Source organism: Dreissena polymorpha, chromosome 5, assembly GCF_020536995.1.
Source record: "Dreissena polymorpha isolate Duluth1 chromosome 5, UMN_Dpol_1.0, whole genome shotgun sequence".
NCBI lineage: Eukaryota > Metazoa > Mollusca > Bivalvia > Myida > Dreissenidae > Dreissena > Dreissena polymorpha.
Window position 1 is genome coordinate 102842969 of NC_068359.1, and position 15893 is coordinate 102858861.

General features: G+C 34.2%; 2 protein-coding genes and 1 long non-coding RNA gene across 3 annotated transcripts in view; all 3 read left to right on the plus strand.

Annotated features, from left to right (window-relative positions):
* Positions 1 to 1305, plus strand: part of LOC127832647 (DNA polymerase epsilon subunit 2-like) — an 87241-nt gene extending 85936 nt beyond the window's left edge. The window contains exon 15 of the mRNA XM_052358249.1: positions 1186 to 1305. Coding sequence (XP_052214209.1) covers positions 1186 to 1269 — 84 coding nt within the window. The 3' untranslated portion in view covers positions 1270 to 1305. The remainder of the gene's footprint in view (positions 1 to 1185) is intronic.
* A 1560-nt stretch (positions 1306 to 2865) lies between these two features.
* Positions 2866 to 3783, plus strand: LOC127832669 (uncharacterized). Its single transcript, XR_008027051.1, has 2 exons — positions 2866 to 3018; positions 3490 to 3783. It is a non-coding gene; the product is annotated as an uncharacterized LOC127832669 (long non-coding RNA).
* A 9132-nt stretch (positions 3784 to 12915) lies between these two features.
* LOC127832658 (probable palmitoyltransferase ZDHHC24) lies at positions 12916 to 15677 on the plus strand. The gene is made up of 2 exons (XM_052358270.1): positions 12916 to 13420; positions 14257 to 15677. Exons 1-2 carry the CDS (start codon positions 13058 to 13060, stop codon positions 14809 to 14811), a joined length of 918 nt encoding a protein of 305 aa, XP_052214230.1. The 5' UTR covers positions 12916 to 13057; the 3' UTR covers positions 14812 to 15677.
* Positions 15678 to 15893: the final 216 nt, after the last annotated feature.

Below are 15893 nucleotides of genomic sequence, written 5' to 3' on the forward strand. Positions count from 1 at the left end.
ATGGATGGCACTTTTTAAACTGCATTATTTACCTTGTTATTATTATTATTTTAAGCAATTTTATATTGTTTACTTTATGATTTGTAATTCTTTCAATTACTTTTGTCAAAAATAGAGAAATCTCTGAAAAGGTCCCTTTAGGTTCAACAATTATATTTGTACAAAAGCTCTGTTCTAAAAGGCTTTTGCAAATAATTTAAATGCTATATTATAAAAAACATTGTATTCAGAATTACTAATTCAGAACTCATTGCAATTGCAACATTCTTTATTTTTGAGCTGTTTGTTTATTGCTTAATGAATCTATACACTTCAACACCGTTATTTCGAAGTCGTCGGGACCGTTACAAAAACTTCGGATTAACGAAAATTCGAAATAAACATTTGACAGAAGACTTCTTTGATTCTGTAAAAATAAAACGCTGTGGAAGTCGCATGGTTCGGTAACACGCGTATTTTAAAGCGTAAGCAAATCATAGCAATATATTTCCACTTTAAACAAACAGAGGAATAAAAAGATTCTTTTTCTTGTTTTTATTTTGGTCTTATTACAAAACATATACAATATAACGAATAGCACAAATTATCAGACATACAAACACATCAATACATTTTCGGAAATGAATTAACGTTTTTTGAACTAATACGCGATGTCTCTCTGAACACCAGCATTCGCACAGACGACAAAGGTGTAATTATCGGCTTTTGACGTGCCACGACAAGGTGTGAAAATACGCTCAGTATTTTGCAGTTTTGACTTTGGATTAACGATTGATAATAAGGTGCGAATTATAGTGTTTGGACCGACTGAATCACTTCGAAATAACGATTTCTTCGGTTTAACGAAGTTCGGATTAACAATAAAATTTTGTATTAAACAAAGAAGAACCAAAATCGGGACCCGAAAAAATACTTCGAAATAACGGTGACTTCGGATTATCGGTGTTCGAAATAACGGTGTTGAAGTGTATGTGTATGAGGCTATGCTTACTACAATTCCATCTTTGTTCAACCTAATATATTGACCAATAAGAATCCTTGTAACATCAAACTATTTCTCAACCTAAAATATTGACCAATAAGAATGTTTGAAACATTAGATCTCTAATTGTGATTGGTTTGTTTTCAGACAGACTGAAAACAGTATGATGTTGTGTTCAATATCTTGTCATTTTCTATTTTCAGGGTTCGTTCCCAAGGACAGATTTCAGCTTTAAGGTGTACCTTCCCGCCACCAGACAGATAGAAGACAGCAAGATATCCGACTGATATCTATTCCTGCATAGGGACCACCTGGGACTATATGATAATGATGATAATATCACTATATTATATTGATTTATATGTGAATAGTTAGTTTTATTTAATTGAACAAAAATGTATCAGTTGAGTGCTACTTGTGTTAATTGTTTTGTATGACACATTTGTGATTATGTTAGAGTTGTTACAACCCTTTATGTATGAATGCAAATATAAAAATAAGGTGTTATTAAAGAACAAGAAAAGTTTTCATCACCTGACCGCTGTCATGCAAAATGTGATCTTATGCCATATGCGGCCATTTTCTGTCCACTATAAAGCCACACAAGATTACTGTCTCATTCGCAGACATGGTTTTTTAATCTTATAAATTACCATGTTTCCAGCCTGTACTATCCATGTCTCTCATTCATTAATTCAAATTTCTCTGAGAATGTTTCAATTAAGAAGCAAATGATATGCGTATTTTTCATTCGGACCACAGGTGGTTAGCATGTTGCTATGATATTAATTAGTGAAAACATCATTTTGAATGATAAATTATCATATTATAACGAAAAATTAACTTTTCTGGAAAAAAAAATTCACAATCAAATATATATATAACAAGGTATGCAACTCAAAATCATCCCAAAACGGGGTGCATCGCTTTGAACAGCCATATCTTCATCAATTGTGCAGCGATTTTCACGATATTGGTCTTATTCAACGCAGAAATGAATTTCCTTTCTGGCAATGTATATGTCTTGCAATATTTTTTACAAATGCTGGGTCAACTTTTAAGAAATAACACGATACACAAACTTGCATGACCCAGTTGACAATGATCATGCAGTCTTTATGAATGAAATCTCCAGTTGTAAAGACACACCTCTGCATTGGACCAATGAAATCACTCGTGTGTTTAATATGTCAGTTAGTTGAAATGTATGTAAACAAAGGTTTCAAACGGCGCTAAACAGTTAGTCTTGATGCATAATGTTTTATTGAATTATGGTATCGAGATACATGAACTTTGTAGGGAAGATGCCCTTTACTCCGTGAAGATTTCAGTCTTAAAGACTGCATGATCATTGTCAACTGGGTCATGCGAGTTGTGTATCGTGTTTTTTCTTAAAAGTTGACCCAGCATTTGTAAAAATATTGCAAGACATATACATTTCCAGAAAGGAAATTCATTTCTGCGTTGAATAAGACCGAGATCGTGAAAATCGCTGCACAATTGATGAAGATATGGCTGTTCAAAGCGATGCACCCCGTTTTGGGGTGATTTTGAGTTGCATACCTTGTTATATATATATTTGATAGTGAATTTTTTTTTTTCATAAAATTTAATTTTTTGTTATAATATGATTATTTATCATTCAAAATGATGTTTTCACTTATAAATATCATAGCCACACGCTAGCCACCTGTGATTCGGACCTTTAACAGTTGCCACCATTACATTTAGTTCCATCATTGAGAAAATGTATTTCATGTTTTTTAATCATATGCCCACTAAAAATAAGTAGAAAAGTAATAAGTAATAAAATTATTAATTAGCTCACCTGTCTCGAAGTGACATGGCGAGCTTATGTGACCGTGTGATGTCCGTATGTGCGTGCGTGCGTGTATGCGTGCGTCTGTCAACAATTTGTTTGTGTAGACAGTAGAGGTCACTGTTTTCATCCAATCTTTATGAAATTTGGTCAGAATGTTTATCTTGATGAAATCTGGGTTGGGATTGTATTTGGGTCATCTGGGGTCAAAAACTAGGTCACTAGGTCAAAAACTAGGTCAAATAATTGAAAAACCTTGTGTAGACTATAGAAGTTGCAGTTTTCATCCAAGCTTTATTAAATTTGGTGATAATGTTTATCTTGATGAAATCTGGGTTTGGATTGTATTTGGGTCATCTGAGGTCAAAAACTAGGTCACTAGGTCAAAAACTAGGTCAACTAATAGAAAAACCTTGTGTAGACAATAGAAGTCGCAGTTTTCATCCAATCTTTATGAAATTTAGTCAGAATGTTTATCTTGATGGAACCTGGGTTGGGATTGTATTTGGGTCATCTGGGGTCAAAAACTCGGTCACTAGGTCAAAAACTAGGTCAAATAGTAGAAAAACCTTGTATAGACAATAGAGGTCGCAGTTTTCATCCAATCTTTATGAAATTTGGTCAGAATGTTAATCTTGATGAAATCTGGGTTGGGATCGTATTTGGGTCATCTGGGGTCAAAAACTAGGTCACTAGGTCAAAAACTAGAGCAAATAATAGAAAACCCTTGTGTAGACAATAGAGGTCGCAGTTTTCATCCAATCTTTATGAAATGTGGTCAGATTGTTTATCTTGATGAAATCTGGCTTGGGACTGTATTTGAGTCATCTGAGGTCAAAAACTAGGTCACTAGGTCAAATAATAGAAAAACCGTAAACAATTGGTTTGTGTAGACAGTAGAGGTCACAGTTTTCATCCAATCTTTGTGAAATTTGGTCAGAATGTTTATCTTGATAAAAACTGGGTTGGGATTGTATTTGGGTTATCTGGGGTCAAAAACTAGGTCACTAGGTAAAAAACTAGGTCACTATGTCAAATAATAGAAAACCCTTGTGTAGACAATAGAGGTCACAGTTTTCATCCAATCTTCATGAAATTTGGTCAGAATGTTTGTAATGAAGAAATCTGGGTTGGGATTGTATTTGGGTTACCTGGGGTCAAAAACTAGGTCATTAGGTCAAATAATAGAAAAACCTTGTGTAGGCAATAGAGGTCACAGTTTTCATCCAATCTTTATAAAATTTGACCAGAATGTTTATCTTAATGAAATCTGGGTTGGAATTGTATTTGGGTCACCTGGGGTCAAAAACAAGGTCAATAAGTCAAATATTATAAAAACCTTGTGTAGACAATAGAGGGCACAGTTTTCATCCAATCTTCATAAAATTTGGTCAGAATGTTTATGTTGATGAAATCTGGGTTGGGATTGTATTTGGTTAGTCAGGTGAGCGATTCAGGGCCATCATGGCCCTCTTGTTTTGAATATTGTTATCACATAATGTTCCTTAAATGGGTGAATTTGAGACAAATAAAGCTGGGAGAATTTGAGACTATCCATTAATTGATGTGCAGAAGAGAATGAAGGTTTTATTTTGACAGAAATTATAAGTAGCTAAAAAATCTTATCAGAATGTGTCTTAGTATGAAAGTCTCAATGAGTTTTAATATGTATTTGTAATAAATGTCTGTGTCAACCTCTCCAGGATGTTGTGTTCGTATTTTCAAACATAAGCATTACAATGCCAATGAAATGTCAAACAAATTTATTTATTTATTTATTTATGTTTGAACCAAAAATTTGTATCTGAACTTCAATATTATATTTTATTATTAAGATACAAATGATATCATTATTATCTAGAGGACCATGATTTGATGCTTGTTCACTTGGTGAAAGACATATTGGCCAATGGAGTATTTTGTGTACCAAACATATTGGCAACCACCAATGGGAAGATATTTATATAAATGTCATATAATACAGTTTAAATGTATTTATGATGTAAAATATCATACAAGCTTACCTTAGTTATTGTGATAGGAGAACATCCAGCTTCATGTGTCATCAATTATTTTTTTCAAATCACATCTCAACTAATATCTCAGATTTTCATGAAATCTCACAGGAATGATACTTTGGTGATAATCATTATTATTCGATATTTTTTCAAATTTTTCTAGCGTAGATTTGATATTTGGCATGTATTATTGTTTAGTAGTTAAAAATGGCATTCCTGGAGTTACTTGTTTCCCTTATTTGTAAATACTTATAATGAAAATGTGTCCTCTGGAACCGCTGGGCCCAAATGTTTGGTATTTTGCATGCATGACATCATATGTGTCTTGTTCTGAGAAAACTGGGCATAATGCATGTGCGTAAAGTGTCGTCCCAGATTAGCCTGTGCAGTCTGCACAGGCTAATCAGGGACGACACTTTCCGCTTAAACTAGATTTTTGGTAAAAAGTGACTTTAAACGGAAAATACCATTTTAGCGGAAAGTGTCGTCTCTGATTAGCCTGTGCAGACTGCACAGGCTAATCTGGGACGACACTTTACGCACATGCATTATGACCAGCTTTCACAGAACAAGACACATATGATGGTCCTCTACCAAGTGTGTTCAAATCCTACCCTTGGTTTACAATTGGTCCAGCCCTAGTGGTTACTCCTTCTCCAAATATGTATATGGTGAAAACTCATAAAAAAGGACGGCCAAGGAGTTTATATTTATTATGTAGCAACATATGATTGTCCCCTGCCAAGTTTATTAAAATCGTCCCCTGGATTCAAATCTGTCTTATCCTTGGTGATAACTTGTTTCCCTCATAAGTTAATAGATTTAGTGAAAATTTTAAAATTCTCCAGAACTATAAAGCTAAATGAGAGCAAATATATTATGTATTTAGAATCAGTGTTTCTGTATAGAATTATTAACCTGACTCACCTTGTCCCAGGAGACCAGATGGTATTATAGATTGAACAAAAGGTGACTAAAAATCTCATCTGAAACCACAAAGCCCGGAGCGGAGGTTTGGTAGTTGCTTTGTTAAATCATATTAATGTCTTCTATCAAATTTATTAAAATCTTGACTATGTAGTCGATAAAGTCCCCACCTAGCTAGTTTCTGTCGTTCCAAATTTTACAGAAAAAATCTCCCATCTAAGATCACTTTTGTATGAAAATTCAGGTAAGCAATTCATGGCCACCATGACCTACTAGTTTGTATTGATCCAGAATCTGCTGATGCAGGAGGCATATAGGCTGTCCACTTGTTTGTTTTTTATGTCTGTTAATACAAGGTTAACTCAAAATAACATGTTTCATATAACATCTATAATGCTTCCTACATTGTTAACTCCTATGTCATACAACATAAATAATACTTTCTACATTGTATAACATCAAAAATAATACATTTGGACTTCTTGAAATTCAGAAGGTCCAAATTCTAGGTTTTAATCAATATGATGTTACCTATAAACACTCCACACACACACACATCACCTGACCTTATTTTTTGTGATGTTTGGCCTATTTTGGAATTATTCAGAAGGTTAAAATTGTTGATAAACCCATATTTGAACAGTTCATTTTCTAAAAAACCTTGATATTTCCATTTAAAACAAAGCCCATATCACCTTATCTCATTTGGCCTTGATATTGCCCTTATTTTGGACTTGGACTTGAATCAGTGATGACAATGGGGCATCATTGGTAATGGAATGCAACATGCTGCTGATTGTTTCTAATCTGTCGGGTTCATGTTATACCATTTTATTAGGAAAGTGATTAATAAACCTTTTGTCCCATTAAATCATTTTATATGAAAAAATATTAATTAGTTCATATATCTATATTCAAATATCATTGGTATACATTTGGTAATTCATTGTCTCAAACACTAAAAAACAGCAGCAAACAAATATTGAAAATACATAGTGTTCACACACTGATTAGTTTTGTCTTTTCAATCATTGTACTTGAACTTCAAGACTGAATACTTATATATTAATGTATCTTAAGCAAAACGGCATGTGCATTTTGCTAAAATTATATATGTGTTTATTATAATAGATGAATGTAATTCCATGTTATATACAAACGTTTGTTTGGGTCCCTGGTTTAATTAATTAATATTTGTTTTAAATTCTATGATTTTGTAATATATAGTGCTAATGAAAAATAAAGAATTTGTGTAGTTCCGGTTTATGTCTATAAAATGATTTGTGTGAGTATGACACGTTCAAACTGTGAATAAAATGTGGTTTAAATCTCTCTTTGTGTGTTTTTGTTCATAAAGCATGTAAGAAAACAAGTGATATTCATTATAAACACAGAGGCCACGTGCTTTAACGGAAAGATCTATTAATAAAATTAGTTGGATGAACGTGACAATTATTGGGGAATATTGATGTATACACAAAAGTCAAGTCGTTTACAGCTAGTGCTTAAACGTTGCTTTTATATACAGCAACATGCTTAGAAACATAAATTCACCTAACAAAGCAAAGATCTATCGTATAAAAAAAGATTGGAAACACCAATCTAACACAGCGGGATATATCGTCTTATCTCGCGGTTATCTGGCATTACACGAGAGAGTTTAGAGTTTAAGCCCGCTAGATCCCAATAAGGTAGAATTAATGATAGCATACCGTTTATTTAAACAAGTAAAACATGGACCAAAGTTTCAATATTTATTACAGCTTTACTAAAGTGATATAAGAAAACTTCGTTATAATTTATACAAGGTTGAGTCTTTATAGCAATATCAGAGAAAATACGAAATATTTAAGGCCGAGATAGCTCTTTTTAAAGTACCTTTCTGTACTGTTTATATTGACTAAAACTTCAACTTAATACTGTCTACAATCCTGCTCGATTATAACTGACATGCGCTTGTCTGGAAAAGAGTGTGTTAGTTTTAAAAATTATGTGCAAAAAATGAGTAAGTTAAGTTTAAAAGATAAAAGATCTTCAGGAAAGCTAAAGTTAAAATCAGAAGTAAGGGGTCTAGAGTTGATGAGAATCCAACCAACTTGCATAGGTCAGACCGTTCCATAGCCTGATAGCTCTGGGAAAGAATGAGTGTATGTGTTAATTTGTTTTGGAATGTGGGATTAGGTTCCTGGTGGGAATACAGGGCCATACGCAGGATATTCAATAAGATGATGATGATCCACTCATTTCTGATTTTGTAAAACATGACAATAGTGACCTGGCGTCTTCTATATTCTAGGGTTTTCCAATTTAGGGCCGATATCATATCGGGGACACAACTGGTGTAAATGTAGTCATTAAGTATATAACGGGCTGCATATCTCTGGACCATTTCAGTTTTGTATATAAGGTATATTGCCAGGGGTCCCAGACTGTGGAGCAGTATTCAACTTAGGGGCGGACATATGTTTTGTAAGCAGCTTCTTTGACCTTTTTATTGTATTGAAAGTATTCTGGCCTTAGAGGTAATGTTGTTTATATGAGGGGCCCAATTGAGATTTTGACCTAAGTGACTCCTAAATATTTTGACTGTTCGGTTGACCTGGGTTCTATAATATACATGTAACCTATAGCGGAATATGACAGGCTTTCGTTTTTTTTATTGGATCTCACACTTGTCGGAGTTAAATTCCATATACCAATTCCGCTCCCATAACTCTAAAAGGTGCATATCCTGCTGTAAGGTCTCTGCGGAAGATAAGGATTCGATGGTAAGATAAACGACAGTATCATTCGCAAAGAGGCGGGTCCGACTTTTGATGTTATCTGGTAGCTCATTTATGTAAGCGAGGAAGAGGCAAGGGCCGAGGACCGTACCCTGCGGTAATCCGGAGAGGACTGGTAGCCTATAAGAACTTTTTTTTTGGACAAGAACTTGTTATGACCTGTTATGGAGGAACGAGCGGACCATAGAGGAGACCTTATTATCTATACTAAGATGCTTAAGTTAGTGGTTTAATTTATGGTGATCTACTTTGTCAAAGACTTTGCTGAAATCCATGATAATACTTTGACAAAGGCTTTGCTGAAATCAATTATAATGACATAAGACTGCTAACCAAGTTCTAGATTGTCAGCAATCTTCTGGGTGAAACCTGTAAATTGGGTCTCGCAGCTATGTCTTGACCTAAAACCGTGCTGCTGGTGGCTTAATATATATTGTAAGAGTCAAAGTACTTCATAATATTTGATACCATGATGTGTTCCATAAGTTTGGATGCAATGCAGGCGAGGGAAATGGGTTGATAGTTGATAGCTTTGGACTTTTGACCATTTTTGTAGACAGGGAAAATAACTGCATGTTTGCATAACTACATTAATCACCGTAATATCTCTAACTTTTCGGACCATTAAAAATAATTATTGTTTGTCTCTTCCAAAAATACAAATGCCCAAAAATACGCTAAAATTTAGTGTCCAAAAGTTAAAAGACAATATTCAATAATTAAATAATAACACACGGCAGAGCAGGGTCGACCTATTGCATTGACGTTTGGATGTTCTTGCGTTAACAGCCCATTGATTAGCATCTGATATAAGGTATTGTGGATTTTGTATTAATGACCGAAAATTAACTGTGGGAATAATTATTATGTCGATTGTAGGGAAATCGTTGTCTTGTACATTTTAAAACGAAGTAAGTTAGTAAGCAATGTGTCCCGCAAACGGTTTGAACAGGTCATGTTCAACTAATCAGCTAATTGAATCATGTTCAGCTAATTGAGTCGAACGAGGCAATAAATTTCAAAAGCAGTCGGCATATCAAAATCGGTCTACTTTACATCACAGGTGTGTAGCGTGTGGCTATGATATTAATTAGTGAAAACCTCATTTTGAATGATAAATAATCATATTATAACGAAAAATTAACTTGTCTGAAAAAAAATATTTCACTATCAAATATATATATATAACAAGGTATGCAACTCAAAATCAGCCCAAAACGGGGTGCATCGCTTTGAACAGCCATATCTTCATCAATTGTGCAGCGATTTTCACGATCTCGGTCTTATTCAACGCAGAAATGAATTTCCTTTCTGGAAATGTATATGTCTTGCAATATTTTTACAAATGCTGGGTCAACTTTTAAGAAATAACACGATACACAACTCGCATGACCCAGTTGACAGTGACACTGAAATCTTCACGGAGTAAAGGGCAACTTCCCTACAAAGTTCATGTAGTTCGATACCATAATTCAATAAAACGTATGAAAAAAACATTATTACTGTTCTTGTCGTTTCATTCTGCATCAAGACTAACTGTCCAGCGCCGTTTGAAACCTTTGTTTACATACATTTCAACTGACATTTTAAACATACGAGTGATTTCATTGGTCCAATGCGGAGGTGTGTCTTTACAACTGGAGATTTCATTCATAAAGAATGCATGGTCACTGTCAACTGGGTCATGCGTGTTGTGTATCGTGTTATTTCTTACAAGTTGACCCAGCATTTGTAAAAATATTGCAAGACATATACATTTCCAGAAAGGAAATTCATTTCTGCGTTGAATAAGACCGAGATCATGAAAATCGCTGCACAATTGATGAAGACATGGCTGTTCAAAGCGATGCACCCCGTTTTGGGCTGATTTTGAGTTGCATACCTTGTTATATATATATTTGATAGTGAAATATTTTTTTTTAGAAAAGTTAATTTTTCGTTATAATATGATTATTTATCATTCAAAATGATGTTTTCACTAATTAATATTATAGCCACACGCTAACCACCTGTGCTTTACATCATACCAAAATTGATACAAAAATGTTGATTATTTACTTACTTCTCAGAAAGATTTCATGCCGAGTCAGACTTTTGTATTGAAAAGTTGATAACTGCCCTTTCTTTTACAGTTATTTGTATCAATAAATCATTTTAGTATAATTATAAAGATAAATACACATATTTTGCCCGAATGAGCTCATATGTGTTCATTCAGCTTTAACACTTGCGGCGTTCTAAATATTGCCTAAACTGATTTATATCTTTTAGGTCTCTCAATAAATTCGTTATTTTAAGATAGAAAGCAAAACATGAAAACAAAAAAAAAAAACATTCTTATTTAACCTTTTCTGATTTCGGATAATAATTTCAGTAAGAAAATGAATGGTCTTGATTGCATATCTCTGATTTAGGCAGGAACGCATTCCCTCTTTAATTTTTAAAGGACTGTCAAAAACGAAAATGTCGTCTTGAACACGGTTTTCGTCCATCAAAGAAGAACAAAAGAATCTATTGCAACTGATAACTATTTGTCGAGGACTATGTTGCAAGTAAAGCTTTAGGCTCCGCGCCGCTTATTGTACAGAGGTCTCCGGCTCAATTTACCGGTCCTCAAGTTATAAGCTTGTATAAGTGGTCCTATGTATATTCATTCTGATACATCGTGAAATTAAACTGGTGTGTTTGTTGTTTTATTAAGCTTTCAAAATGTGTCAATGCGTTAAAAAATGTTCAATTAACTCTTTCAGTGCGGGAACCGAATTTTGAAGGCCTTTGCAAACAGTTTGGATCCAGATGAGACGCCACAGAACGTGGCGTCTCATCTGGATCCAAACTGTTTGCTACTCTGATAGTATTCTTTGAAAAAAAATCGAAGAAAATGCTAATTTTAGAATTTCTGCAGACGACATTTTAGCAGACGACAAATTTACCAGCATGCAAAGGGTTAATGTGCCGTATAACGAAATAGCAAACACCACTTCGATTCATCTGACCTCCCAGCCACCTCTGAAACATAAGAAATAGTAAACAACTAAACACGATTGAGGGCCTGCCGGCCTGTCTTTAACATAAGTGACCTCCCAATAAAACAAGTAACCAATTTCGGTCATCTACGTGTTTTAAGTGTTACTGCTCGTATTTAAAATGTTTATACCGGCAGTCTTGTTAAATGAATCTCATGTGGTAAACTTTTATGGACTGGCATTCGTTTGTAATTCACACCCGTTTATAATCACCTTGTTTCACCACGAGGAATCTAGTGTTTTCTTAGGGTGCGCGTTTCAGTGTTTTGCGCAGTTGCCTAAGATATCTTGACATATATTTCTTCTTATTATTGTATTCATCATGAACTGTGGAATACGTACATACTCGGTTAAACATGACATGTAATTCTAGATGGCCATCCGCCGGACGTATATTAACGACGGGAAACTTATTATTCGCTTGCTGGTTTATACCGGAAACGACAATGAAAATACGTATATGTTTTCGGAAGCTGAATATCAAATATCGGGGGACAAAAATTATGTTATGCAAATCAGAAATTAATGCGGGTGAACCTGAATTACCGTAACATTGCAATAGACATTACATAGACATTACCGCGATACTAGGGCATTATGCTGATTAGCATTGTATAATGATTATAAACACTGTTTTCATTTTACAACAACTTCAAAACAACAAGCAATGATTTGATGACGATTTTCTGTACACGTGATACACTTTAAAACGTTGTATTAATATTGTGAGAAACTTAAGAAACATCTGATTATAACGATTGTTCTCCTTTAAAAGTTCGTGTATAAGACCTAAACAAACATTCTTTTTCAATAAAATGTAATATGATTTCTAAGTTTCCTCATCTTAAGCTTATTTAAATATTTCAGATAGAGTTTGCACAGAGCACTTCAAAGTAAGCAATATTAAATATAAGCTTTGCTATTTAGAAAAATAAAACGTTCGCCCCGGGTGCAACATATTTTTAATAAAATAAAAAGTCACGTTTAAGTCACCTTGAACTGTCTGTTTTTTATATTACACAAATATATTCATATCAAATGCAATATAAAATACACTATTAATTATTAAATTATTAACGGAAATGGAACGGGAGCTTGAAGCAACGCAGCGTTCGAAACTGAAGGAAAGGCCGGACGGACAACTGAAACAAATCGCATACATGTTAGGACACTTGGTGTGAAGATCTATCATGAACAGAACAGAATATATTATATGAATAGATGTTTGCAAAAAAGTGAGAACAACTGAATTAGCAAACATTATTTAATTAACGATATCTCAAGAGTGAAACCGAATTATCCGATTGTTTTCGCGCCCTAGACTGCATACATATTATTATTTGTTAAGATACTTGATAATACCGTAACATGTAAACCAGTCGAATAATTTACGCTGTTGCCAGGCATTCCAAACTTCCGGCCGGTGCGCGGATTAAAATTAAGCATGTTTTAATCTGTTTCGATACCAACACAAATCAGACGTTTTTTTCAAAAGTGACAACATGGAATTGCGAGAAAGGAAACAGAACGACGAATCCTTAAAAGAAAAGATTAAATGGCAGTGGCAGAATCGTGACTTTTCACCGAAAAAGGAGCAAACAAGCCAATTTGCTCTCTATTATTTCTTAACCATGTTCGTTCTATCGTTAATTGAAAGCCTGTTTGTTCTTATACCCACCGCGTATCAGAGACATCATCGCTGGATAATGACCGGCTCCTTTGTCTGGGTGATGTTCATCACGTTGGTCAACTGGCACCGCAGCTACTTCGACACTGCAAACTACGTGAAAGCTGAGACAAAGCAGAAATACTTCGCTGACTGCACAGACACCCCACAAGACTGGGTCCATTGCTTCAAGTGTCAGGTAGGAGACATATAAATAATAAGTTGTGTGCATATAAATATATAACTTATTCAATTGAGCTTAGTTGTATTAAAAGTCTAAGGCTTAGTGAGACACACCAGGTCTGTTCCCTGGCAGCCAGGGTAGAACCAGGAAATATTTAGAATGCCCATAGGGTAGAAATTAAACCTGGAACCGTTTGATTACTAGATGTTCAACATATTAATTCTGTCATTGCAGCCTTTGATGAAAAATAAAGCCAGTACAATTATAGAAATTTATTATGTGAGAATACTTGGCAAAAACAATGGTGGAAAAAGTGTGCATGTGCTGCTCACAAACCCTTCACTGTCAGAACACATATCTCCGTCATACCCATCAAATCACAAAAACATTCTGTGGAAAGTCCTGGACTTACGGCCGTTTGTTATTGTTGATTTACTCGTAACTTCGGAAAGTCGCTTCGAAATTTTCTGTGTGTAGTATAAGTTTGTTTTACAAATCTTATGTGATTTACTTGTCAATCTGAAGTAGAACAATTATCAAACCATGTGTAGTGGCTTTCATTCATATAGTTTAAATGATTGCAACTCTGACATGCAAGATGTACTTGATGTTTATTCCTTTTTAGACCCCGTTTAATAAAAGCCAAACTTGGTTACTTCAAAGTATTCATTCAGATTCAGACTCTCAATAAAAAAAAGAAAGTGATGTTATTATATTTTAGATAATTTTTAAAACATTCCCACCACTTTTTCAAACAGATCTGAAAGTACATATGGCTTGTTAATTGTGTAGTATGCAGCCTCATACAAATATGTGTTTTATTTGCAAACAAAGATTTTTGTATCTTATAGGTGGACAGACCTCCAAGGGCTTTCCATTGCGACTATTGTGGAAAGTGCATGCTAAAGAGAGCTCATCACTGTTTTGTAACCAGCTCTTGCATCGGCTTCTACAACCAGAAATACTTCATCATGTTTTCTTTGTGGTCTGTGATAGCCAGCAGCTGGTTGGTATATCTTCAGCTGCTCTATCTTAACATCGTGTTACCAGTCAGCGAAGCAAGCTTCATTGTTTATCTCCCACCAGTCACTCTGTTTAAGCTCATCATGGGAAACATCACTTTCGGACAGGCCTTTGTGGTCGCCCATCTATTCATGAACATCCCGATGATCATCACTGGAGGATTTTTCCTGTTCTGGCATAGTTTGTTATCTGTTGAAGGCGCAACTAATTATGAGGCAAAACAGCGGAAATTTCCTTATAAGGGTACAGTTAACCAAAATTTGAAGTCAGTGTTTGGTTCCGTGTTTTACATTCCTTTGTTAGTCCTATATCCATTCAGATTAGAACAAGATGGTGATGGTATTCTATGGAAATCAAGGGCAAAGCGTGTTAAGGGCAATTAGAACTCAAGAGTAAAGCAGTTTGGGTTATGTGCAGTTAATAAAGCAATATTCCATATTCATTGTGAAGGCTATCAATCTCAATTTTATTAACTAATATGAATACTTCAAGACAATCATGCAATTTGATACATTTGCTTCACAATTTAAAGTTCTGTAAGGGTTTATGCTACTGGTAATTTTGGAATTCCAAAAACAGTTTTTTCTTAATTAGCTATGAACAGTCATAGTTGTTAGCAGTTAGACTAATGTGCCCAAATTTTTAATATTAAGAGCAAGAACTTGTAAAAAGCCTATCTGTTTCTTACTTTCACCAACTACAGAATTTAGATTTTTTAATACAAGTTCTCAAGACATTATAAAATAACAAGGCAAACCATCACGTTTGTTTATCTGATTTACTCTTGTCATTAAATTATGACGTCCATGATAGGAAACTATACACATAACACATTCTAAGAAAGAGGCAATAGTTTTTCATGCTTATGAGTCTCATTACTTCCTCAGTATATCTACCAGTCTTTTGATCTGCGTTTAGAAGTTTACCTTATTTAGGTACACATTCATTGTAACTAACATCTATGCAATAATGTTAAAGCCACACACCTTGAAATGACATACATGGCAAAGTAAAGTTAAGTATAAATAAGAAGCCTATTTTATCTATGCCAATTAGAATATATCTGGTGGTTACAAGGTATAAATCTGCCTCTTTTGCGCTTTAAAACTTAAAAAAAATCAAGTTTGTCGAAAATGTACGTATACGTCTAGAAATCCTACTTTCGGTTTTAAAAGCGGTACCATTTGGAAAATAATAAATAACTTGCTAACTAGGCTATAGATTTAATATCATCTATCTCAATTAGAATATATCTGATGGTTACAAGGTAGAAATCCGTCATTTTTGCGCTTTAAAACTTAAATATAATCACGTTTGTCAAAATGGATGTTTACATATAGAAATTCTACTTTCGGTTTTAAAATTTAAAACAAAATTAAATTACTTGCTTACTAGGCTATAGATTTAATGAGGATTTTGCACACTCTCAAATTGGATATATATGTATTGATTAACATGTACTTCA